Source organism: Megalops cyprinoides, chromosome 14 (assembly GCF_013368585.1).
Source record: "Megalops cyprinoides isolate fMegCyp1 chromosome 14, fMegCyp1.pri, whole genome shotgun sequence".
NCBI lineage: Eukaryota > Metazoa > Chordata > Actinopteri > Elopiformes > Megalopidae > Megalops > Megalops cyprinoides.
In genome coordinates this window covers 24,472,276-24,497,853 of record NC_050596.1, presented here as the reverse complement: position 1 = coordinate 24,497,853, position 25,578 = coordinate 24,472,276, and the positions used below count along the sequence as shown (strand labels likewise).

At 43.1% G+C, this 25,578-nt stretch overlaps 1 protein-coding gene across 3 annotated transcripts in view; it reads left to right on the top strand.

Annotated features, from left to right (window-relative positions):
* The window catches only part of LOC118789065 (diacylglycerol kinase beta), a 90,095-nt gene that overhangs the window by 5,231 nt on the left and 59,286 nt on the right, over nt 1–25,578 (top strand). For 2 of the 3 annotated variants that reach the window (XM_036545370.1, XM_036545368.1), the window contains exons 2-5: nt 16,989–17,310; nt 20,526–20,602; nt 22,801–22,821; nt 24,127–24,277. In XM_036545370.1, coding sequence (XP_036401263.1) covers nt 17,244–17,310; nt 20,526–20,602; nt 22,801–22,821; nt 24,127–24,277 — 316 coding nt within the window. In that variant the 5' untranslated portion in view covers nt 16,989–17,243. The remainder of the gene's footprint in view (nt 1–16,988; nt 17,311–20,525; nt 20,603–22,800; nt 22,822–24,126; nt 24,278–25,578) is intronic. The other variant, XM_036545369.1, reaches the window with a different exon arrangement.

Below are 25,578 nucleotides of genomic sequence, written 5' to 3'. Positions count from 1 at the left end.
TATCTATAAGATCAGCAAGGACAGTTCTGTAAAAATACAATAACATTATATGCCGGAATATGCTGGAAATTAAGAAAAGTTTTCTGAAGAAGTCAATAAGTAATAAAAAAATAATCACTTTTCTGAGGGAAAATGATAATTGGGATATTCCAGGCACACAGCTGGGCCCAGAATAACAGGTTGATAAATGCTTGGTACACTCAACCAGACATTTTCATTAGGTTCTGTTTTCCTTCAATTACTACCATTTAGATTCCCCTGTTAAAGGATAACCGTAAAGTAAAGCTGCATTTGCTAACCCTGGTCTGAAGGGTGCATTGAGTGTACTGGGTTTTGTTCGATGTTCTTTTAATGAATTAGGTTTGATCGAGATGTGGACTGAATTTTAATTTTTAATTGAACCTGAATTTTCATCTCTTGAAATCTTTTGATAGTTTATCTGTTATATGTCCTTTGAGAAATAAATGTGTTTTAGGATGTGTGGGTGTAATTATAGAAGAAGTACAAATAAAGGAGTTTATTCATCATAAGTTGTAAATATGTACCTCTTAAAAAGCACTTGAGGCAGCTGCCTCGATGAAGCCAACTTTTTTGCTTTAAGTCCTGAAAGAGTTGCTACAGTTGAACAACATATTGCTGCTAACACAAATGTGCGCTACTAATTTGTTTAGAGTCTGCAAACGAAAATAAGTGGAAGGAATCCTCTACTTGTTCAGTTCAGGTCAAAAATCGAAAAATGCTTACTGTCCATTAACTATGTTACCAAAACAAAGCATTGCTTTCAGAAGGGAGAGCTGATAACTGAAAAAGAATGTCAGCTCAGATCAGCATTCCGTTAATGGTTCAATCAAACCAAACTAATTAAGAGCTCAACTGGAATGAAAACCAGCATGCAGAGTGCATCCCCAGAAACAGACATGGGGAAATAGCACCAAGTGCCCTTTTAAGTTGCAGCGGTGGCTCTGATCGCGTTTGTTTTCCAACTCGGTACCACAGGGCCCTTCGCTATCATGTGATCCTGTAGTACTGTAATGCGTGCTGATGATTGTTGTACATTGTTTCATGGCTGCGCTGTGAAAGTGAAGCTGACACACAGGATGTTGGCTGGAGGGCGTTGCAGAGCGAAAGTACATCAAGTGGTCGGCGTGTCATCTGCAAGGCGTTGCACACGTCGGGGACTGTAAGGATGTGAGAGAGCTGCGAGAGGGCATGCGACCCCTTTTTTCCCTCTCCCAGCATGCAGCACTGTCCGAAGACGACTGAAGTGGGGTTCGCCATTTAATCCCTCCGGAGCGGAAACTGCTGCCGCACACCGTGCCGCAGGTGAATATTTTTAAAGTTGTGGGAAGGGTTTCCTTATGCATCCAAATAAGGTGCACAGAAAGGTCAACACATGCTAGGAGCTGGTCGAGCTGCAGCGGCATTCAAAACACATACTGCCCATGACCACTAAGGTACCACATGGCGTGTTGTCATTATGGCACAACATGCCGATGAATGAAAGTTATACTTCCTCTTTTAAAGATGTTACATCAGAAGTCCAGCTAATTCTTTACCGCATGCCCTTTCCGGGGTTCTCTGTGTGATCAGAGACAGTGAAGAGGGAGGAAGAGGATCATGCAAACAGTGTTTGCGGGAGCGCGTGAGGCACGTTATCACTTTTCTGCTCTATCTGAGGCTCTTTGTTTCATTTAACACGTGCACAGGAAGAACCCAAGCTCAACGTGTCGGTTGTTAACTCCTAACTCTGAAGACTTTACACCTGGACTTTCTCCACCCCTCTTCCTGGAAGGGCACAGCGTCTGTACGCTTCAGTTCATGCCTGGCACTTAGCCTCCCAATTCTGCTAATCATTGTCTTGATTGAACCAATTTAGCCTCCTCTCCCAGTTCTGAGCGTTAGTGGTTTAAAGAGATGGTAAAAGCCCTGCTGCATTGCAGCTCCCCAGAACAGGAGCTTAGCTCTACACAGCTCTCCTTAAATACCAGCTGTAGCAGTACTACAAAGTACTGCCATGTATATACATGCTGTGGTAAGTGACAGCACGGCGCACTACTGTGTTACATTTTGTTATTCACATACCAGCCATCATTATTGGTCAGTTCACCTTTGACATGGGTGTTGCCCCATTTTACTGTGACAACCTCATTGTCTCATTTGGGATATGAACCTGTAACATTCCAGGGACAAGTCCAGCTTTGTAATCGCGGTCCTAAACCACTACCATGCTATGCAATGGTAGCAGTGTGGATTTATGGATAATAAATATTGCTCTGAGTTTATTTTTCGGGATTTCTGGTACGTGTGAGAATCAGTCATGCAAGCCCCTAAGGTCATTACGACCTAGAATGATAAATTTCAACATCGGGCATGTTTTAGCTGAATTATGTTTCTGTCACACAACAACAGAATTCCCCACTATTGGTTGATATCTGTTTGAACAAGGATATAAACTGTTATTAACTGAAAAATGCTACAGAATAATTTGAAGTATTTAGTACAGTTTAGTCTCTCATTTTGAATTGAACAATTAACTTTGTTAGCAGCAACATCGGGCTTTCCCATCTTAGCTGCCTTTAAAATGCTAACATAAGCGCAGCCAGTGGAGACTGCCATTTCACCATAGAGGCCCGTTATATAAGTAAAACAAATAAGCGGCAAAACGAAGGGCACAGAGGCTGACTTCTTCCCAGCTTCCCATGATTATTTGATCTCCAAGCAGGGCCTGTAATTAGAACTCATCTGAACTTGCATTTAATGCAGTCTGTTCATTGTGAGTGCATGTGAACTATTTTGGTGCATTTTGCTTGCTTCTAACTAATTTATCCCAAAAAAAAGGACCCTCTCAGGAGTCCTTTCAGTGCTCGTGACTCTTGAGATTATGCCCCGACAGTATCATACCAAGGGCCTCCTGTTCTAAGTCTGTATCCTGTTTTTACCTTTAATCTGCTTGTGGAGCCTTCATTAGCTATTGAGTCTTAAGAGGCATCGGCACCTGTATTTGCATGGCATTCTCTGAGCCCCAGATGGAAAAATTTAGTTCCTCACTGTTCTACACTGAAACATTGGCGATTCCTTTAGGTGTCTGGTCTCTGTCTGGGAGTGGCCATCGTCCCTTTTGACGCACTCTGGACCAGACGCTCAAAGTGTGTTGTGTACAGGAGTGAACATATACAGCCCATGCAGTCATTCCAGAGCAGCTTGGCAAAATCAGGTAACCCAAGACAAGGGAACAAACATATGCACACATGCAAATACACATACACATACACATGTGTGCAGGTGTGCATACACACACACACACACACACACACACACATACACATTCACGTGTGCATACCAATGATGAGCGCTGAGCTATGTGAAGGTTAATGAATGATTTTAGGGAGGAAATGAAGAAGCTGTCATGTGCACTTGCAGATTAGTTGCTTTGAACCTATTACAGAGGTATGCTTTTGAGACCAAACCTTTTTGATTGGTTCAGTCCATTCACTAATAGACATCGTGGCTTTTCCCATAAATCGGTTTAGGAAGCTTCACTTGTCTGCCCTGATCTGTGCTGTGGAAGGAGTGCATAAACCCACATATTTTTTTTAAGTTTACTTTTAAGTTTTACAAATTTTATTTTAAGTTGAGGAAAGGCTTTGCTTCACTCTTTGGAAAGGCTGATAATGGGTTCATAATAGAAGCTGTGTGTGGTAGTGGTTAGCAAACAAAACGTTGCAGACTTGAAGCCCTGTTGAGGTAGTGGCATTACAAGCTTGTGCAAGGCACTTAACCTTGAATTACTTTAGCACATACGAAGCTGTATAAATATCGTATGTAAAAGTCACCTTAGATAAGGGTGTCTGCTTTGCAAATAAATATCATAAAGTAGCGTAATGTTCTGTGGATCTCAGCGATAACAGAATGTAAGCAAAGCGGCTGCTGTGGAATGCGAGCGATGGGGTTCCACTGGGAGGAGCTCTGCATTAGAATAAACAGTATCAACTGTGATCTGATTGGCTGTTTGGTATTGTGACAGTCTGTGGTGGGGAGAAAGAGAGGCATGTGCACAGGCCTGATGTCAAACAACACCTCCTGCACTGCAAGTGATCATCTGTCAAATAATGAGAAGTTCGTGCTGCAGGTTTTCTTAATCCTTTATACAGTTTTATTAACGTTTGGGAGCCCTGCAATAAAAGGTCTATTAACTGTAACGTGTATTATGCTCATTCTGAGGTTTTCATTTAGTATATAATTTTTTATAATGGAAAACCAATTGAAGTGAACCTCCTTGACAGCTCAACATACCTTTCTGTGCAGTGCATTTCTCTTGGGTCTCTCAAGGGTCTTTTGACCTACCACCTCTTAAAAACCATAATAATACATTAAATAAAAACATCAGGAACATTACATGTACAGATATATGTGAGAGTATAATGGCAAGTAGTTCTGGTGCCACGCACACATATCCGGTGCCAATACACAGCCTTTAATGATGCAACAGCTAGTTCTGAATCCTCAGGCAAATACTGGTCACTTCATATAAGCATGCTATATTTGTCCATTAAGTAACTTCAGGACAAGATTTAATTTGATAAAGACAGGCTGGGCTAAAAATTACCCAGGTAAATGTATCAAGCTCAGATTTGCTTCTGGGCCCCTGTTGTTAAAAATACCTTTATCTAATTTTGATCAATAAGACAGGCCTGGCTGAAATAAGGTCAGCTTGAAGTCTGACTCTTTGATTCCTCTGTAAATGCTTGAATATCAGCTCTGCGGATGCTTGCACTTCCGTAACATCCCTACTATCTGCTTGGTGTCAGTAATCTATATCACCCAGGTGAGCGAGGCCCACATGTAGGCAGAAATGAGATCAGGCACTGCACAGGGGGGGTTGCCACTCCACGCTAATCCAATCAGGAAAGCTCCCACCTACGTCAGAGGTGTGGCCCAAACAAACCTATCAGTGGTTATCATTCGGTAGCATGCTAACGAGGCCTGTGGTGTCCCTGTGTGATCACACTATTGTCCCCTGACACAGCATGACGTTGGGACAGCTGTGCCGAGCACTGGGAAGAGGTAGCAGAAATGTAACAAATTGCATTCTGGGTGGGGATGGGATGGGATGGGATGGGATGGGGTGGAGGGGGGTGGTATGCTGTGGTTATGACCCTCCAACAATGTCCTGCTTGCCTAAATGGCTTAAGAATGTAGGGAAGGTGAGTGACAAAAATGAAAATGGTTTGGCTTGTTGGATGTAAAAAAAGCGTGGTGTAACAGGATTCTAACAGCAAAGTTTTAGTTGAGACCTAGAAAAGAACAAGACATGGCTAAGTGTACTGTTGTGTAGTGAGAGAGAGAGAGCATGTACAAGAATAAATGTGGGCTGGAAGGCCTCAGTGCCAGAGAGGGAAGGGGGGGGGAGCGTACAGCTTGTGCGAGACAGGTCTTGCGGAGTGCAGAGCATTTAATTGACCAAAAGTGGAGGTAGGGCGAAGCACCGGTTTCCTGTAACGACAAACGACGAAGCAGGTGAGACAGCGTGAGGAAACCGAAAGCGTGAGGAGACAGGTTCTCTGTGCTCCCCCCCATCACCCGCGTCGCTGAGTGAGAGCGGCGCAGCATCTCGCGCTTTTGCCCTTGTTGTGAACATGGCCTTTCATCGAGAAAATACCGGCCGATTTCTCTGCAGGCAGGAAGGCTGAAAAAGACAGAGAGGTGTCCATTCCTTGGCACTCTTCTGTTTCTGAAAGCACTGGTGATGACTCAGTGAAACTCATTATAACCCTGATCCAGGAGGGGAGGCATGGCAAATGCTAGTGTTAGCTTTCTTTGTGCTTTTTTCCCTTTTGGAACAGAATACCTAAGAAGAGGAGCTAAATCAGAGCTTTTCATTTATCTGTTTGTTTGTGGATGTGTGTGTGTGCGTGCGCGTGCGTGTGTGTGTGTGTGCGTGCGCGTGCACGTGCGTATGCGTGTGCCTGTGTGTGTGTGTTTGTGTGTGCAAGTGTTGTGTATGAGACAGTGAATGAATTTGTGTATGCCTATGTAAGCGTGTAAGTGGATGTGGGATTGTGTAAATGTTGTGTGTGTATTAATGTATGTACATGTGTTTGTGTGTGCACATACATTGGAGACTGGAGAGTGTGTGTGTGTGTGTGTGTATGTATAATTGCATGAATGTGTGTGTGTCTGTCAATGTGACCATGTGTTTGTGTGTGCCTGTGTCAGTGGCTGAGTTTGAGTGTGTGTGAGAGAGAGAGAAAGAGAGAGAGTGCTTGCGTTTGTGTGTGTGCCCACATGCACGTGCTTGCTTGAACAGAGACACAGACGTGGCATAGATGCAGTGCTGTTGCTTTATCAGGAAATGAGCTGCCGATCTCCCCCAGTGTGAGGGGAGACAGCTGCATTTTATATTGGCCTCCTTGTAGCAGCTCCTGGATCAATAGCTGTCGTGTTACATAGATACATTGATTTTGGACATTAGGCTGTGGAGCTTGTGACAGCCAGACCACACCCACGAAACTATTTCCTCCCACTGACTGTCTGTAGGAGGGGGGGGGCATCTTACATGGCAGGTGGCTGGGGGGTGGGACAGACTACATTATGAGGTTTGCCATAGGCTGAAAATCCATCTCCATCGCCAGCCGACCTCCCACAATGTTCTGGGAATTTATGCTCCTACGGCCACCTATTTTGAGATGATCGTAATGGGGACAATGACAGCTGGTTCAGTCCAGTTCCGCTGGCGAAACAGTCCTTGTCTCACGACTGCAACAGCTGTTGCCACTTGGCCATTATAGTCATAGAGGGGCAGGAAATGCAGTTGACCTCAGAATCCAAAAACAGAACCAGAAGAACTCACGTTGGAATATAAGTGTTTTGTTTTGCTTTGGACCCGGAATCGCGTGTCCCTTCCTGAGTTTGTCACCTGTTAGCTATGCATGGCAACAAGCGGTTTTTCCACGGCCAGGGAGGCCCGGCCCGAGATCTGCTCTGCGCGCTCAGGGCTCCGCGTGACGGCAGGCTATCAGGCGGCGGAATACATTGCGGTAATTACAAGACAAGGGACACGGCTTAATTACGTTTTCCAAGGATTTCCCCCGGAGGGGCATATCCGCAAGGCGCGTGTGGCTGGGAGAACCGTGCAGCGCTCTGCTGGTGTGAAAATGGGGAAAGGAGACATGCAGGGTGGAAGGGGCGTCGGCAGCACCGCTCTCATAGAGCTGTTCTCACGGCACTGGGGAGACTGGGAAGACTGGGAGTGTTGTGTAAGCGTTCTCACCAGTGCCCCATTGTCGGAGATTCTCTCAGCGCCATTTCACAGCTGTTAAGTTCGGATGTGTCCTTTGCGCTGCTGCTGCTCATAACCAAGCTCCAATCCAAGAGTTGCACAGTCTCCAGTCTTCCAGTCCTGCAAGGCTGATATCCAGCAGTGTCTCCCTCACAACCCTCAACCACAAATACACTTGGATCTGGGGCAAGGGAGGTAAATCAGTCTGTTGAAGGCAGTCCTTCGACTTGAAGTGGTTAAGTGCCTGCATTCTGAGTTGTGGAAGAGCCTTGCAATTTTTAATTGTACAGGGCACACAGGAAAAACAATGGGATGATGCGTTGCCTGGATGTCTCTTCCGCCTTGATGCTATTGTACTGTAGAAATCTATATGTGCATTAGGGGACTACAGCTGCAAATATAACAGGCACTCCATCTCCAAATGATGGAATTTGTCACTTATCAATAATTTAGAACCTGGAGATCGATCACTCTCCTAATTGAGGATCATTTTGAATGATGAGGAAATAGCAGAGCATTGCAGTTTATAATTTGTAAGGAAATTTACCTTGCAAAAGCGTATACAAGTGTGGTTTGTGTAGCGTGCGTAGTAATGCCGCACATTGCCTGTGTATAGGTTCAAATAGTGGAAAGCTTCGCTCTTCATTGCTATTGGGATGTAGCAGTAGCACATGGTGCTGTCATGTGCTTCTGCTGTCAGCCTGATGGAGATGGGGGGGGCTCTGTTACATCTCTGTCACCGTGGTGATGAGTCACCTCAGGTCTCCTCCCACTTCTCTCTGGTTGCTCTTGCATACACGCACACGCAAGCACACCCAATATGCGCACACACACACACTCTCTCTCTCACACACACACACGCACACACACTCACACAGTGCTGCCCTGACCAACGAGGCCCTCCCCCTCCCCCTCCCCCCCCTCCCCTTGTTTCATCTCTTTGCACAGCAAGCACTAGTGACGTCAGGTTGCCAGGCAACTACCTGAGAAAACAGAATCCCTCTCTGCGTAGAGGGGAGGCCCTGTCCCGTTGCTCCACACGTGCCCCGAACATCCGCAACATCCCTCCCCCCATCACCACCACCCCCACCCCAACACACACGTATCATACCCTTCTCTCAATTGATGAACATAGATTCTGCTCCTAACCGCTGTCCCTAGATCAGCTTAAGCTTTTATTCCACGTAACGGTTTGCTTTGGAATTAGTGTTTAGCGAGCTGATCCTGGATCAGTGGGTGAGGTCAGGGAGTACCCTGAAGTCCCTTTCGCTTTACAGCCGTCTTTCCCTCCATCTTAACATCTGTTACGTCCAAAGACGCTCATAACCGTGCAGTCGTCCCATTATTGCATACCACTCCAGCTCTCTCACGTCGTCTGGCAACTCGGAGCAGAAACTAATAAGCGGGGGAGACAATTGCAGAAGGGATGAGACTGGAGCTCATAAAACATGTGATGAATGAACTGCTGTGCCAGGGGGAACCTCTCTCCAGCACCGGGACAGACGCTTTGGACAGCAGGGGGTATTAGCACGAGAGGATGATCTGGCTTGTGTTTTTTGCGCCTGCTCTACCGCGGCTCCTGACCCAAGAGTTGGACGGACTCTGTCTGATGGATCCCAGACCTTGGGCCCCAGTGGACAGCTTCACTGCTCCCTCTCTCTGTTTTCACATCGCTGTTCATTTTTCCATTTTAGACCCAGTGGTGCTGTTCCACCACGGCGCTCTGACGCAGTTCTGTGGGTTTGCCTCCGTCAGTGCTGTACCTGCAGGAGATTATTGCACTTGTACAAAAATCCCTGCTCCACTCAGCCTGTTGAAGTGCTGCTGTAACCGTTTTGGGCAAACGCCAAATTATGTCACTTACAGACTCTAGTCCAATCAGTATTTATCATGTCGCTTTTTTTCCCTCAGTTTTTGATAATAAATTGATGCGGAAGGAAAATTTTAATATCATTAGTCCAAATCCCAAGCATCATCGGGTGCAAAAGCGTTCTTTTGCAGAATGCTATTCCAAGTTTAATGCAAGTCCGGCCTGCCTTTGCACCATTTGATTAAATCCACAAATGTTAAAAGATTAATGATGCCCAATTAAATGATTGCATCCACTATGGGCTGCTTTGTGGTGTGCACAGTTTTGGAATGACCATGCTGCGGGAATTGACATTTCTTCACAGGGCCTGTCAGGCATTCAGAGACTAGAACAGAAAAAAGATTTTAAAAACTTTTTTTTTGTTTGTTTTTGTTTCCCCTCCAGTGTCTCTGAATTTAATTTCTCTATTTGATCATTTTCAGCAGGTACATATTCATGCGTATTCATTTTTCATACACATCAGTGCTATAATGACTGTATTTCACTGTATTCCTTGATTGTGCATTATTAAGAAATGCATACCAAACACTGCTTTTTGAAAATACTTTAGAAGCAAAGCAGAGGATTTACAGTATTTTAAATGTTTAACATTTTTGTTAATATGTATTGAAATTAATGCTCTGCATTAAATTACTGTACATTCAAATGTACATTTATGGCACTGACATTTTTTACTTTTTTAATATTTGCATAAAAGATACAATTTTGGTAGTGTATCAATGGGTATAAAAATAACTTTCACACTGGTAGATATCAATGCGGTTTTATGGCAGTTGGACTGGTTAAGGCTAGTAAGCTTGAATTCATATTTCATTCTGTTTAGGCAGCTCCATATTTTTGGAAAAATGCACATAAACTATATAAACATAAACAATGACTCTTGCATCACAGTTTGACATAACTTTTCTTTCACATTCGCTCAGAATGGCAGCTGTAGCAGTTTGTATAGCAGGAGGATTTCACTTGACCTCTCACATTGAAACCAAGGTGTAAATTGTTCTTGCACATTGAAAATTCAACATCTGGGAGCTGCCTGTGGAATTATTTCCAGTACGAGTTACACACAAATTTCCTATAGTGTTTCTTCTTCTGATTGTGTATAAGAACAGATGCCATTGCTGGAATTTTGTCCAAGCGTTAAATGTCACCTGTAATATTTACATTGATCCATCCGCAACGTAATTTGGGCAATCACATTCTCAACGGTTATCAAATTTCGGTTTGCAGATGTTTCTCCGTGCAAAATAGTACAAGTACAATGTAACCCACCTATGCAAATGTAAAATTTGTTTCATAATTCTGTGGATCTGTCACAGAGATTTATGGCCATATGGCTGTGCCCAGCTGTTTGATTACACATGAATGGGTGATCGCAAATTTTGTGTCTTCCAAATGAAGCTCAAGAAAGTCTAAAGGCCAGTAGATAAGAATTGGGCGAGCATACTGATTTGACAGGCGCCCAAATGGGGGAGAAATACACTGCCTACACAAAGCTGTGCTGGCTTCGAGCATTGACATGAGTTACAGTGCTGTCCAGGGAAAGCACGGAAGGACAGATTTATGTGTCTCAGCCTCAGAAGAAAGGATATGTGGAAGAGCTGGTCCATCTCCAGAGGGCTGGGTCGCACTTACGTCTCCTCTTGGTCTCAGATTCACAGATCCATGCAGTCGTTCCATCGATTACCTTTCTGGTGCCTGGGTGGATTTACACTGTGTCTGCAGGCTCACTGGTTTACAGCCCTTGACTCAGTGGAGGCCAGGGAGGAAGGGACACAGACAGCTAAAAGGAAGCTTGATGTTATAATCGAATAACGCTGCTCCTCTCCTCCGGGCTGGGAAACCTCCTTGTGGCTGTTATGGCGGACAGCTCCCCCTGTTTGTCTGCTAATGTTTCCTCCAGTACGTGGATATGAAAATTTGGGAGAAAAATAATAACAACAAGAATGCAACTGCAGTGATCACTGTGTTTGAGATAAGGCGTTTGCTTAAGGTTTAATATGCAGCTGTTTCTTAAACAGTTTACTGTTTCTTGCAACGTCAATGCTACGTCAACGTCAATGGAGTTCAGAGAGGTCTTTACAAAGGTATTCCATTGCTTTAGTTCCACACTGTAAAATATGAGTCATTTTAGGACCTATAATGTCAAAGTCTACAGTCTATAATTGTTGTACTAGTTGCCTATATTTGCACATTCCCGTGTAACCACATCCAAAATGCAATGTTTCATTGTAAATATAATATAATCCTGACATATGCTAAGCAAATCGTATCTTGTGGTATTCTTATGGTGTTGGTAAATGCATCCTGGATTCGAAACATATTTTGAAAATGGCATATATAGAAATTATTAGCAAAGTATACCACTTTTCATGGACTGTTGCAGTTTAGTTCAATAATTAGGTGTCTGTCTTCTGAAACATGATTCAGTAGATGGTTGATGTAGGAATGGAATGGAAAGTATAACTCAGTACATGCTTACCATATTTTGTGCTTAGTGACTGGCATGGCTTGCAAAGTAATACTGTAGTAAGCACTTGGCTGCTGGCAAGTAATGTTCATTAGTGAGGAGATGCATAGCTTTCATGTTTGCCAGTGAGCACAAACAAAAAAATGGCTTTTTTGTTGAATTTGGCAGTTGAAGTTTTGTAAAAATATGGGTTGCTGTCATGTCGTTTGAAGCGACATCAGTTGTGTAGCTGACTACTCGTCCAAACACTTTTGTTTAGCAAAGGCAACGCTTGCCAACCTTTTCTAACTGGCACAGGCTGCTTCATTATCTTGATAGGAGATTGCCAAATAACGGTAGCATGGTTTGGCATTTACTCCTTACAGTGTGACTGTACGTACAAATGATCAGTGATGTGATACTCACAGTTGTAATCGGAAATTGATCAGAAAAATGGAACTTTGCATCCAAACATTTATGTGTAGCCACACGATGATAACAACACTGTGTACAGCATCTAATAAACGGACTAAAGACTAAAATCTACAAAAGAAAACAGTGACATAGAAACATGGAGGAACAGAGTCTGGTTATGAAAACATATGTTTGGCTAGCTATACACATTTACTTGATTAATGTTAAAACTTTCGTAACCTTCCCAGTGGTAAGGCATTAAATAATGAGATTAAAAGCAGCCAGAAAATGAAAAGTTTGTTCATGCTTTGCAAACCACATGAAACAGATGACTTTTTACATCTAAACCACAAAAGTATCTTTGGCAAGTACAAGTGACTACAAGTGACTACTCAGCACATCCCAAAAACATCCTGACACATTTCTATAGCCTTGCCATATTTCACATGCAAGTAAGAATCCCCCTTCACGCAGGCTTTTGTTAATCAAATGGGTACTAATACTACTTATAATAACCATAACAGATTATTGATTTTTATTTTCTATTTAACCATTATTTAACCAGGAAGTCTCTTAAGACAAAAAAAGATCTTTTTTTTGAGGGAGGCCAAGACAGCAAGCAAGAATGCAATATACACAAAAATAAAAAAACAGAAATGAACAATACACAATAAACCAACACACCAGTATACAAAGTCATACATAGACAGAGTCAAAATAGCAGCCTGGTCTCATGGTGTTCAGAGGTACGTATATCCCATGAGACCAGGTAGCAAAATAGTCAAGCCTAATGAAAAGCAATTACGTTCTTCAAGAAATTTTGCCCAAAGGTTCTAAAGTTTCTGCTAATTTCAGAAGCTGTTGCAAGTTGCTCCATGCCCATGCAACAGAATAGGAAATGGCAGTTTTCCCTCCCTCTGAACATGCTCCGGGAACATGGGAAGCAACTGCTGAGTAACATATAACTGATGCATGATGGGAATTAACTCAGCAATGCCTTGTAAATAACAATGTAGCGATTTCACTGGCTCCAAACGGACAGCAAGGTCCAGTCTGCCATTGGATGTGAAATACAGTTATGTGTAAGACTGAGACGTTGTGTTTGTAATCATAATGAACAAATTATAATGAAGCGCAATAGGCTAAATTGAGCTTTTGTAGTACTGTGGATGCAGCATGCATATAGAGTACAGTGCACACATAAGTTATTATACGTACTTATTAAATTTTCCCTGGCCTCAAAGGAAAAGCAAGATTTGTATTGGTGTACCCTATGAGAATGAGACACTGGTATTCTCAGTTAGCTAAGATCAGGCATGGGAAAGTCATAAATTTGTTCTTTTTTATGTGTGTTTAAGACTAATTTAAGATCATGTAGACTGGCCTGCAATGACTCAAAAAGACTCTGGAGATCTTTACCAGCCTGAGTCAGGGCTGGAGCCATTGTATAAATGACAGGCTCATTTGCGTAGAGATGTAGTTTTCCTCATTGAATACCTTCTACTAAATTGTTTATAAAATAGAAAACAGGAGACAGAATTGAGAGAGGAATGACTTTGACCTCAAAGACCTCTGCATAAACAAATTGGGTTCTATCTGTAAGACAATTCCTGAAGCAACTAATAGCCCTATCACCAAAACCAATACTGGTGAGTCTAGTTAACAGCTCATGGTCAATGAGGTCAAATACCCTTCATAAATGAACAAGGAGAGCAGCAAAATGTTGTATTTTATTAAGGGCACTTGTGATATCATCTGCTATCAGCATAGCTTATTAGCTATTATGGTGCTATGTCCAGTGGTAAAACCACATCAGAATAAGTTAACTTTGTTTCCGTTGAGAGTTAATTTAGGATTCAATGACCTTTGTGAGGATATTTGTTCCTTCCCATATATGTTAGTTCCTTCGCATCCAAATTTATTTTTGTGTGCTGTGTGAGATTACATGACCTTATACCAATTTAAGGACTAGATAAATGATTGTTTGACGCATGCAAGAAGAAGGAGACCAATCCATTAGTAGCAGTTTCCTTGTGAACACACAGCTGCAATGTTGCTCTTATGCTGTTGCTTTTTGTGTGATACTGTATATATTTCATTTTTCTCACCCATGATGCTTTGCAAGATTCTCTTGACGGGAGTGTCTGCCAAATAATTTCATAAATAATATGACTTAGTGAATTCAGTAATACAGTGGAGTGCATCAGTGTTTTAGGGAGGAAGGGCAGCTACTGCTGTTGTGTAGTAGGATTGCTTGTTGCTAAACAAAAATGGCCAAAAGAACAAAAAGAGGGATGGTTTCTGTGACACAGTTTGTTTTCTGGTTTCATGTTCCATTTTGTTTATTATTGTCTTTTTTATAGAGAGATTTAAACCAGTGAAATTTTGGATCAGTTGAATCACTGAGATTTTGAACCAGCTGTGTTGTGTTTTTGTCTTGCTGGCAAACCACAGTTGGTAGATTAACACTGACTGTTACACTTAAGGAGAGGACCACTGTTAGATTTTGTTGCACAGTACATAGCAACCACAAGAAGAGATTGGGCAGGCACTGTGATGGATACGTGATTTTGGCAGGGACAGGGCTAAGTATTTGATTTCTCAAAGCATCAGAGAGAAGGCACTATGGTGAGAAAAGCCTCCCTAGAGAAAAGAATCTCAGCTTTCCCTTGATATAAATATGAAACAGTTTTTATGTCTTTTAGTGAGATTATATCACTGTAATAAACATGGAATAGTGCTTGCCTGTCCCCAGGGAGTGCCAGTCCCTGGTTTGGGAGGATCAACTGGCCTGACAGATGCACGGTAACATGACCAATGCTTTAATTAGACGTTGATGCTGTCCAAATCAAACGCATGTGGGAGATTTGATTACGCTGTGACCAAAAACACCCTGTTCTTGCCAGGCTTCCCCAAATGTTAGAAAAATAGAAGGAAAGCACGATGTGTTTATCCTCGCCCACCTCCGCCATCATTCAAGCACTTTGCTGGTTTCAGATGATTCCAAGAATTGCTCCATGTGAGCACGAGGGCACAGACCGCTTTCCCTGGTGCCCAGACCATCTGTTGCCTTCTTGGGCAGATGCACTGGTGGAAGAATATTTCTGATGCAGTAATTCCATCCCAAGATTGAATTTGTCTTCCCACATTGTATACATAGACATACTCTAAACTTTAGTCCTATTTTTTAGTCCTATTTTCATTGGTCAAGGAGGTGCAGCCAATCCCCTATAATTTTTTGACAGATAGTATCCCTCAGCAGCAGATGCTTGTGAGACCCCTATGACACTTTTTTGTCCTTCATCTTTGTCTTAAATGACAAATATTTCCTTGATTCTCGCCTTGTTTGGAGAGCACTCAAAATACATTCTGTCGTGAGCATTGTCTTCCGCTAAGAGAGAGTGAGTCAAACCAGCTGTCAGGAATCCCCTTTTGCCCCTGAGTGATCTTTCATTTCTCTCTTTTTTTTAAACGCTTGATATTCTCTGAAAAAGAGCTTAATCCAGTGTCTGATATTTTGTGATAAAAGGCAAAACTAAAAGGAAGCGGGGATAAAGTACTGCAGTAAAGGAGGAGCAGTGTATGTCATAGTGCTTACGTAATGTGTACTTAATTTTCCATTAACCACACAATACTGTCCACACGGATATGCCTTTTATTGAAATATCCATTATGGAAAATGTGGAAACAGGAATGTTCTACAATAACCCACTAAAATTAGTTTAGCTCTCTACGGAAATGAGGGAAAATAGATTAAAAACAAAATCATGTTCCGCTTTTTTCTTTCCTTTCTGCAGATGCACTTTTTCTTTTTAATATTTGAAGGTGGGAGATGGCAATTAATGCGTATGGACTTGCGTTTTGATTTGCCTCTACAGTCAAATTGGATCACCTGGGTATTATAAAGCAAACACGTTTTTCATAATTATGATATTGAATAGGACTGTAAGGGGACAATGAAAGATTTGTGTAGGTCATGAAAACGTAAACTTTTACATAAATAATTCCAGTGAAATGGTCCTGTAACGGGCATAGATTTCTCACATTGTAGGAATATAAGGATTAGTCTGCTGTCCATTTTTAGATTTCAAAGTGGGTCTGACAAAATAGAAATCCTTATGAAACGATGGAAGTGCTGGCAGTCTGGTGACATAATCACTCTTTGGTAGGAGTTCTTGTCTCGTCATTTATGACAGGAAGCCATGAGACTTGATCACGCGTGGACCACATGAACTCCCATAATTAATAAATGGATGATGGTTGTACATAATTCCCTGGTTATCCATAAGCTCTTTCAAGAGCCTGGAAGTTTATTCTGCACCTCAGCAATTAACAATATACTGTTCCCATTAGATAAGCAGTGCTTTTAGAGTTTGGGCACCATTTAAAACACACAATTGTTTAATGTGGTGTCTCACTTGTGGTATGTTTAATATTTTTGTTCAGTTTTAGGTTTTTTACAGCTGGTAATTTTGTTTGTTTTTATACAAAGTACCTGCTGTAGTTTTTATACTTCACTGATTCCATATCAGGTCCAGGGAAATTTAATGTTGAAAAAGGCATTGATTCTCCAAGGCAGTGTGCATGGCAATGACTGCAACAAGGTGTTTTATTTTCTGTCAGACTACCACATCTGTACACTTGAACTTAACACAATTTTACCAGAAGTCCGGAGCACATGAAATTAAAACAGAATGCTTGGCCTAGATGGTCAGAAAATGTTTTATAAAATGTTTTTTGACTGTGTTGACTACGTACAGTTAATCACATTTGATCAAATATGTCACCTCTAATTTCATACAATTCACAGACAGTTTGGCCAAAATGCATTGGTATTTGAAGTTTCCGCAGTGGAGTACTGGGAAGAGAGCTCAAGCTTACATGTACTTTTCCCAACCCTTTTTAAAGTAAATTTTCGGCAACCTGGTTTTTCTTTGTTTGTTAACTCTCTCTCTCTTTCTCTCCTTCTCTCCTGCCAGTTCCCAGAGCAGCTGAGTGGGTGCTTCTCAGACTTGGCTGTGGATATTGTGTGAAGGCCCTGTGGGAGTCTCTCCCGTGACCGTCTGGGGATCGGCGAGCCCCACGCCTCGCTCCCGCGTGGTCCCTCCTGCCCCCTGCTCACAGGAAACGGGGGCTGGGATGATGCTAGGCCTCTCTGGGGGTATTTTAAAGTACACCCAGGGATAACCAGTGCCCCCCACCCCCGCCCCCCTTTCAACAGCGCGGCCGTCGAGATGGGCGACGGGAGCTGGGTGTGCCTAAGCCCGGCCGAATTCAGCCAGCTGCAGCAGTACAGCGAGTGTGAGTACCTCCACCCCTGATCCTTTTGGCTCCAAATGTACCCCTCCCCATAAACGAGTTTCAGTGTTGCGGGGCTGAGTCGTGTTTAAACAGTCAAAGGCTGACGTTTCTCCTAAGAGTGTTATAACTTGTAGATATGATGAGAAGCTGTGAGACTCGACCACGCATGGACCGTATGAACTCCCATAATTAATAAATGGATGATGGCTGTACGTATTCCCTGGTTATCCATAAGCTCTTTCAAGGTCCTGGGAATTTATTCTGCACCTCAGCAATTAACAATATACCGTTCTCATTAGTATTATAACTCCCCAGTGATTATAACTCCACAGTCCATTCATTTTTTGCCCATGACTGGCCCTGTTTCATTTGTCTTCTGAGGTAAGCAACTGTAAGTATAAAATGCACTCTGCAAATGACCCTAGGAGTCTTCGATGAGGCAGGAGCAACAGGACTTGCAGCAAATCAGGACTGAGCACAGGCTCCATATCCTGGTTCCACACATCACGTTGCAGGTGCACCAGTTTGAGTTGTTACGTTTCTCGCAACAGCGGCGCTGTCATGTTGTTGGCGACGTTCGAATTTGGCTGTGTGATAAATGAATGGTAATCAGTTTTCCAGTTTTTGAGTTGCTGTCATTGTGCAAAACACACGTCTGAGAAAGCACATATCTGAACACATCAAATGCTGCTGTAACACCGCCCTCGCAATTTAGGTGAAGGAACAAACATGTCTAAACTGACATTTCCAACACTGCAAAATTAACAGGATGCATTTGCAGGGACCAGTGAAATCTGGTGAAAGCTTCAGTTTGAGAGCTTCAGTGATTTTGAGAGAGCTAGAAAACCTACTATTCTCAGCTTTTTGGCTCAGTCTTCTGTTTTAATGTCAATTTATATTGTATCAGGTTGTATACATTGCAGCAGTAGAACAAAAAAACAACCTGTGGAATTGTGTGAATCTTCTCACCATTTCACAAGCCAATTCAGCCACTGTAATTGTAATAACATAAAATAAATATTTCACGCAAAAAAGTCATTTCCTGCATAATATCACTACAATTTTCTCGAAGCTGGAAATGTGACAGAGGAAATCCCTAAACAACATTCTAACAATCCCAATAATCACAATGCTAGATTACCAGACATGATGTGGAATTATTTCGGGAGAGCGGATCTACTTTCAGAAATAAATATTGTTTAATATATTCAATATATTTAATATGTTCCCAAAATATGTAAGAGAAACCTGAAGTGAATGGTCTGCAGTTAAGGTGCCAGTGATGTGCTGAAAACATGCTGTCCTTCATTGGCTTGCAGAGAAAGTGACTTTTTGTGATGTACCATGAGGAATCTCTCAACTCAGAGGACCATTCATTCCCATATTTGCAGTCTAAATTTTAAAAGGCAGCAGCTAAAAATACATGCCTGTTTTTTCATTCTTCTGGAAAAAAAGTTATTTTTGTAGGTGCTTGAAATGTTTTGATTGTCTGTTTTCCTCTGTGCTTTTTGCACAATTTAGGCCATTTGAACAGCGGCATGTCATATCTGAAAAGTGCACTCCAAGTTCAGTTTGGTTGGCTGGCGTTTTAAAGCCTAGCAAAGTCTCAGCCTAGTAATTCTCGAACACCTCATCCGTTAATGCTCCTGTAATCTGTCATTACCCGAAAACAACCACTCGAGAACAACACTGACACATACAGGAACACATACCTTTTCATTTCCTTGGGTGCTTATTGCTAAAAAAAAGAAATCACCAAGCTATTTTTGACATGTGTCTACACATTAAACATTTAGAAGCGCCTGGTGCATTATTCATTTTGAACATTCCCTAGCAGCTGTAGACAGCAACCAGTTGCAGCTTCTTCCTCAGGTTCAGTGGCAAGTGTTCTGTCAGTGATGGACATCGGTGTCATCAGAAGCGCTGGAATCTGTTTATTCACATTCATTCATGAATGTGTCTGACTGAGTTGGATGAGTTTGGGCTGTGTATCCACACTGTAAGACAAAGCTGTGTGCAGGCCTATTTATTATGACACCATTTTGTGAGTAGCAAGTAGAGGGGTTTTTTCGTCCGCTGTTTAGAATGAGCTGTTAATAGGCTTTTGCACATAGCTGTGAGCCCTGGGATCCATCGCGACTGGCTGTTAGCGTAGTGACCCTGTTGGACTAACACTTCGTGTGTGTGTGCATATGTGTGTGTATGTGCATGTGTGTGTGTGTGTGTGTGTGTGTGTGTGAGTGAGTGCATAAAGAAAGGGGTCAAAAGGTCAACATCCATTAGAGAACTATGTGTCAGCTTAGTGACTGTATCCTGGTTGTGTAGTGATGTATTTCAGTGAAAAATTATTGATCAGTTCGCTTGAGTTTAGTGTATGTCTGTAGTAAATTAAATCAAATCTGACATTTACAGTATTTGACATACATTAAAACGAGATAAACTTTAACAGTGATTGTGATGATGGTTATGACAATGCCCGAAATCATTATGTTAGTGGTCCATTATTGACGCTAAGGGTCTTTAGTGCTGGGGGGCAGGAGATGTGTGAATGGACTGGGGTCAGCGGCAGTTTTCACACCTAATGGTGAGACCGCAAAGTGACATGTGATGGGTAGTCATTAGAAGCATGACACTTCGGTGGGCACAGGGGCGGGATTAGCATCTCTGCAGAACAAAACGCAGTGTTCCGTCTAAAGAGGGGCAGGTGGCGTCGAAATGAATCACAGACAGCGTCATCCACAAACCAATGATATCTAAAATGCTGGTGGATCTTCATCTTGGCTGCATCAATTATAAGCCTCCTGTTTTTAGAATTTACAGAGCACCGATAATCTGTTTTCTCTGCTGATTAATTTGAACAGTTTTGTAATTGACTGATGTGGAACATTGAGATTGTATTCCGTGTGTCTAACATGCCTGTATGCTGAGGTGACATTATGGATTGTGTTGTTTACACAGAGATTGACCGCAGCGTCTCACAGGCCTGCACTCTGCATCCAACTGTAATGATACCACAGCCCCGGGCCTTTCAAATTACATTCCAGTTGTAATGTTAGGTGGATGAGCTCTCTTTGCTCTGGGAAAATGGTGTGTGAAAACAAACATGGCATATGTGGATCCCCAGACAGAATTGAAAAACACCTCTGTTAAAAGGAGCATAAAAGCAACTCTAATATTGCGTGTTTTTTAATGTCCTTTATCTACATCTTTCTCAGATTCCACGAAGAAGCTGAAAGATGTCCTGGAGGAGTTTCACGGAGACGGTGTCCTTGCCAAGTACAACCCTGAGCAGGTACAGTACAGACAACCCGGGCTCTTTAACGAGCTCACCTGATTAACGACATCGTTAGGAGACAGAGGGGCAGACATTACGCCACATTACAACCCTGCCGAGAGCAGACCTCACTGATGCAGAAACTGACTGTGATCCGTCACTCGAAAGGTTTACTCAGGTCCCACCCCGCCCTGACTTAGAGAATTGGGTGTGTCAGCTCTCACCCATATCATCAGCTCCTCGGGCCTGACTCACAGTGACATCACATCGTATACTGCATCACTGTGGCAACGGGGGCAGCCAGGTTCTGACAGGTCACTGCTCTCTCCCTCTGTCTTTGTGGAACCCCCCCCCCCGACGTGAATAACGACCTTGACGGTATGTGGCGCCGTGCAGCCCGACGGCGAGCTCCATCACAGGTAGAATTACTGTCAGGGGTGTCAGAAGATGGAACCTGCCACTGAGATTATCACAGAGTGGCAGCGTGCTGCCTTCGTCAATCAGCCAGCTACAGCTCATAAATCCCCTCCCCCCTCACCCCCCCCTTCCTCCACATCCTGGAGTGAGCCCAAAACAGAGGTGACATGCCTTCAGTGCCACCCTGTTCATCGCTCGGGGAGATTGGGTTTATTTCTTCGTCGTGGGTGAGTGATGTCATAGTGGGGTTGTAAATACCTGGAGTCTGGAGGTTCCGGAAGCAGCTGCTTTGTATGGTGCTGGGGAATCACTCATGTCCTAAAGCACATTGCCTTGACCCAGCTGTAAATAGGCCTGTCCTGTAGTACATTTTTTGTGCTTTGTGATGTAACAATGTCATCTTAGGACCTGGCCTAGAGACAACCACTGGAAATGGGTTTTGCCCGAAGTGAGTCTGTTTGGGGAACGGCTCACAAAACTGTCTGATAGGGTGGGTTGAATTAACATGAGATCCTGTAGCCCGGGGCTACTCACCTCTGGTCTGAGAGGTCCCAAGAGTAACAGGTTTTCCGTCTCTCAAGCTGTCAAGTAGAAACAGTTTCACAATTTTGGCGGTAAGCTGAAGTGGTTTAGTTAATGCAGTAATCAGTTCCAGCAGATGGTTCAGTGGCTGGCTGTTGCGGAGCCCTGCAGAGAGAATGGTTTAGTATATTCCTCTTAAAGCGCATGTGTGCCGGTCTCCCTCTTTCTCCCCCCCTCCTTCTGCATATATTGATGCAACAGCACTCACGCAGTTACAGCTGAAAAAATGCATGCTGGAAACGTGTTTAGACCAAATAGTGTAAATACAGGAAAGGGGACCCTGTGTATCCAAGGTGGAATACATCACCTGAAGTTCCAGTATTGAACCCTTCACATGCATAGTCTTCAGCGGTATGCAAATTTACCAATAAATCTCTGTCAATGGCAGTTAGGACAGTTTTCTTTCGTACTAGCTCCTCATTTGTTTTGGCCTGGTTTCTGTTTTCTTGATTGATTTTATAGCATTTGCTCTGCAAACGACAGGTAGGGGATCAATCCAGAAACAAAACAAAACAAAACAAAAAAAACGTATGCAATTAATCTAGATACTCTTCCATTGTGAGAAAAGCATGACTTAAACTTGTGGCTCTTTTTTTTTTCAATTCGCCTGGTTCGTGATGCTGAGAAAATTAAACCCAGTGGTTTTGCCAAAAAAGGAGAAAAGACAGAGAGCAATTTGAACAATGCTGCACAGCATTCAGTGTGCCTAAATCCCAGTGTATCCAACAGTAGCCTGAATGAGCAAACCACCATCCTTACAACATACTCCTGGGGACAGAGTCACTCAAAACGTACCTTATTCATAACATAATTATTGCACTTCACAATTGACTAATAAATCGTTAGTAACATGCTTATAAACACATGGATCTTACAGTAGATGTTATAACAAGTACTAGTGCATTTGACAAATATGAATCTGTTTGGATACTTACTTTTGGTTGTTAACATCATTATTACACGAAATTGTTTGTATGTAATTATTTGGCGACATGATTGTACATGACACAATATACACTAGCCTGTAAACTTTAACTTTCTGAAATATTTTTTCAAAAAACAAGAAGAATGATTCATGAGGGGCCATGCAGCGGGCCATGAGAACTGAGGTATAACTTCTTTACCCCCACCCCCTCTCCCAACCCCCTCTTTCCCCTGACCGCTCGGATTTAACCCCCTCTTTCCCTCTCCACCCCCATCCCCCAACTGCCAAACAGAAGCAAGACGTTCTCAGCCAAGTAAGCCACCACTGTGTGGGATTGCATGCCCTGTGATTTCTGTGTCTACAGACTGCATGCCCTGACGTGACCCTGCTCATTTTTTTCCCATGTTGTCCTTTGGAAGAGAAAGCTTCTCTTGGTCGCGTCAGAGGTCACCGAATGTCCAGCCACCGGCGCTTATGTGTGTCAGCCATGTGTCCTTGTGCTCCTCTCGGCCTCCTTGGGACTCACCCCCCCCCCCCCCCCTTGCGAACACGTTGCTGTGACATCCCAGCAACTTTGTGAGAGTATTACGCGTTAACTGGGTAGTCAGATTTTCCTTTCGTTTATTTGTTTTATTTATCAATCTTTGGCCATGTCCACTTGACATCCAGTCTATGTAACGCAAAAGATGGATTTTAACCCACATAATTCCGGCACCCTTGGGAAGATGCACTAGTGCAAACAGGCCAAAGGGAGGCTGTCCTTTCTGTTGGGGAAGGTGTCTAAATAACAAATGGATCTGAATGTTCTGCACCTCCTTGTTGTATCATAGAAATTTTAGTCTCGCGTTCATCACAAATTCTGTTTTGCCATTTTGTTTAAAGCAGCCTGTCTTTAGAGAATATCTCTTTTACACTATACATGTGATGCCGTAAATTAAACGGATAAAATACAGCAGTACTATATGTGGACATGTGTGACTGTGTGGAAAAAATGTGGGTGGATCTCAGTTTTTTTGTCTTTGAGACTACCTACCATTTTTTTCTATTTCTCTGTCTAGGAAAATTAGTAGCTATTTGTTTATTCTAGTTTATTCTAAATCAGTAGCTATTACTTCATAGTAGAACCCCCTAATTATTACTTTGCCTGAGTGAGCAGATTATGTTGATTTTTATCTGAATGTCATTTTATTTCAATTGTCATCCTCACGTAAGATCCCTTGGCTTTAAAGAAGCTAACTGTACTGTTTACATAGATATAGATGTTGACATTGAACATTGTATTGTATGTTTCGCCTACATGAAAAACTAACAAATATTTTAACATTATTCATTTGCTTACCAGTCGCCCCACTTCTAAAGCCCATCTACACTACTCACACCACCTCGCTGAGTGGTACCACAGCTTCGCCCCCCACCCAAGGCCCAAGGTTGGACCCCCGAGGTTCAGTGCCCCAATCGCCACTCCATACTGCTGTCTCTTTTGCCTCCATTTTCCACAGATACAGAGTAACATTTATGGAGAGACAAGCCCCCAGTTCACCGCTGGTGTCACTCGCTCCTCTTGACTCCACCTGACGGTTCCTCACAGTCCTTCCCCCCGTCTGTCTGTCTCTCGCAGCCCATCGATTACGAGGGCTTCCAGCTCTTCATGAAGACCTACCTGGAGAACGACATTCCCGAGGAGCTGTGCCAGCACCTCTTCACCTCCTTCAAGAGCAAGACGGGGGAGAGCTCACCCGGTGTGCCACGCGCAGGGGCAGGGCTGTTAGGTATGAGCTGCCCATACCTGCACACCCCTGCCCACCTGACTGCTCCTGCCTATACCTGCACACATCACATTGCATTATTGGCATTTAGCAGACGCTCTTATCCATAACGACTTACATCAGTTACAGTTTTTTACAATGTTATCCATTTATGCATCTGGATATTTACTGAGGCACCTGTGGGTTAAGTACCTTGCCCAAGGGTACAGCAGCAGTGCCCCAGCAGGGAATCGAACGCGAAACCTTTCGGTCACGAGTTCTGCTCCTTAAGCACTATGCTACACTGCTGCCACTATGCACACCCCCGCCCACCTAACTGGTCCTGAGCTCAGTCCTTAATTTTTCTGCTTTTCTGCTTTTCTGGAACCAGAAACCACAAACTAGAGCAGTGGTCCCTCCAGCTTTTCCCACTCATGCTGAGCTGGTCATGCTAACTTTGAACAAAAGACCGTAAAGTCAGTTAGTACTAATGAACAGGAACTGCAAACCAAGGGTGTCATTTCTGCACCCTCTGTCAAGACACAGCCAATCAGGTGAGAGGCAGAGAATCAAAAGGCTGTTATTTATCTGATTGATCTCCTCTTAGGTTGATTAAACGCTGAGAAACTTAAAGTACTTTATCTCTGATTTATCATCTGATTAGACCTCTTAAATATGTACTGATAGCTCTCTAGAATATTAAAATAGCAGTTTGCTTAAAAGTTCGGCATTATTTGGCGTAGTCACTCAGCCAACATTAAGTTTAGCCAGTGGAGCAAGAGCTTTTTTTTCAACAATGAGTCACCGCCTGAGGAAAAGGGGAGTTTTAACACAGGCAGTGGGAACTCTGTATCTAACTGCTATTTTATTATTTTAATTCTAGCTATGAGTACATATAATCTGAGAATAGATCAAAAACAAACACTTCATACTGTTATCAGCCTCAGTGTGGGCAGTATATCGACTATTTACCCTCCTGCTCACTGTACCCGGAGACTGTCCCCTATCTTAAGAAATTTAATATCTCTGGACGAGTGGTCACCCGGAGCGGCTCTTTGGAAAGGGATGCAATGGAAATTTGACTGGGAGCCCAGCCAGCTTTGTGGCCCATAGGCCATGGTTCCCCCTGCCTGATAGCGCTGATAGTGGAAACACCTCTGTTCTCTTTACAAACAAGACCAAGGAATGGAAGAGAAGAGTTTGGGCTGGTTGCCAAATACGACAGAACAGTATGAATGAGAAAGTGTGTAAAAGTTCCATCTTCCCTTGCTGGTGCTGCTCCTAATTTCCTGCTAGGATGTACAGCATGGCCAGAATTGGTCTGT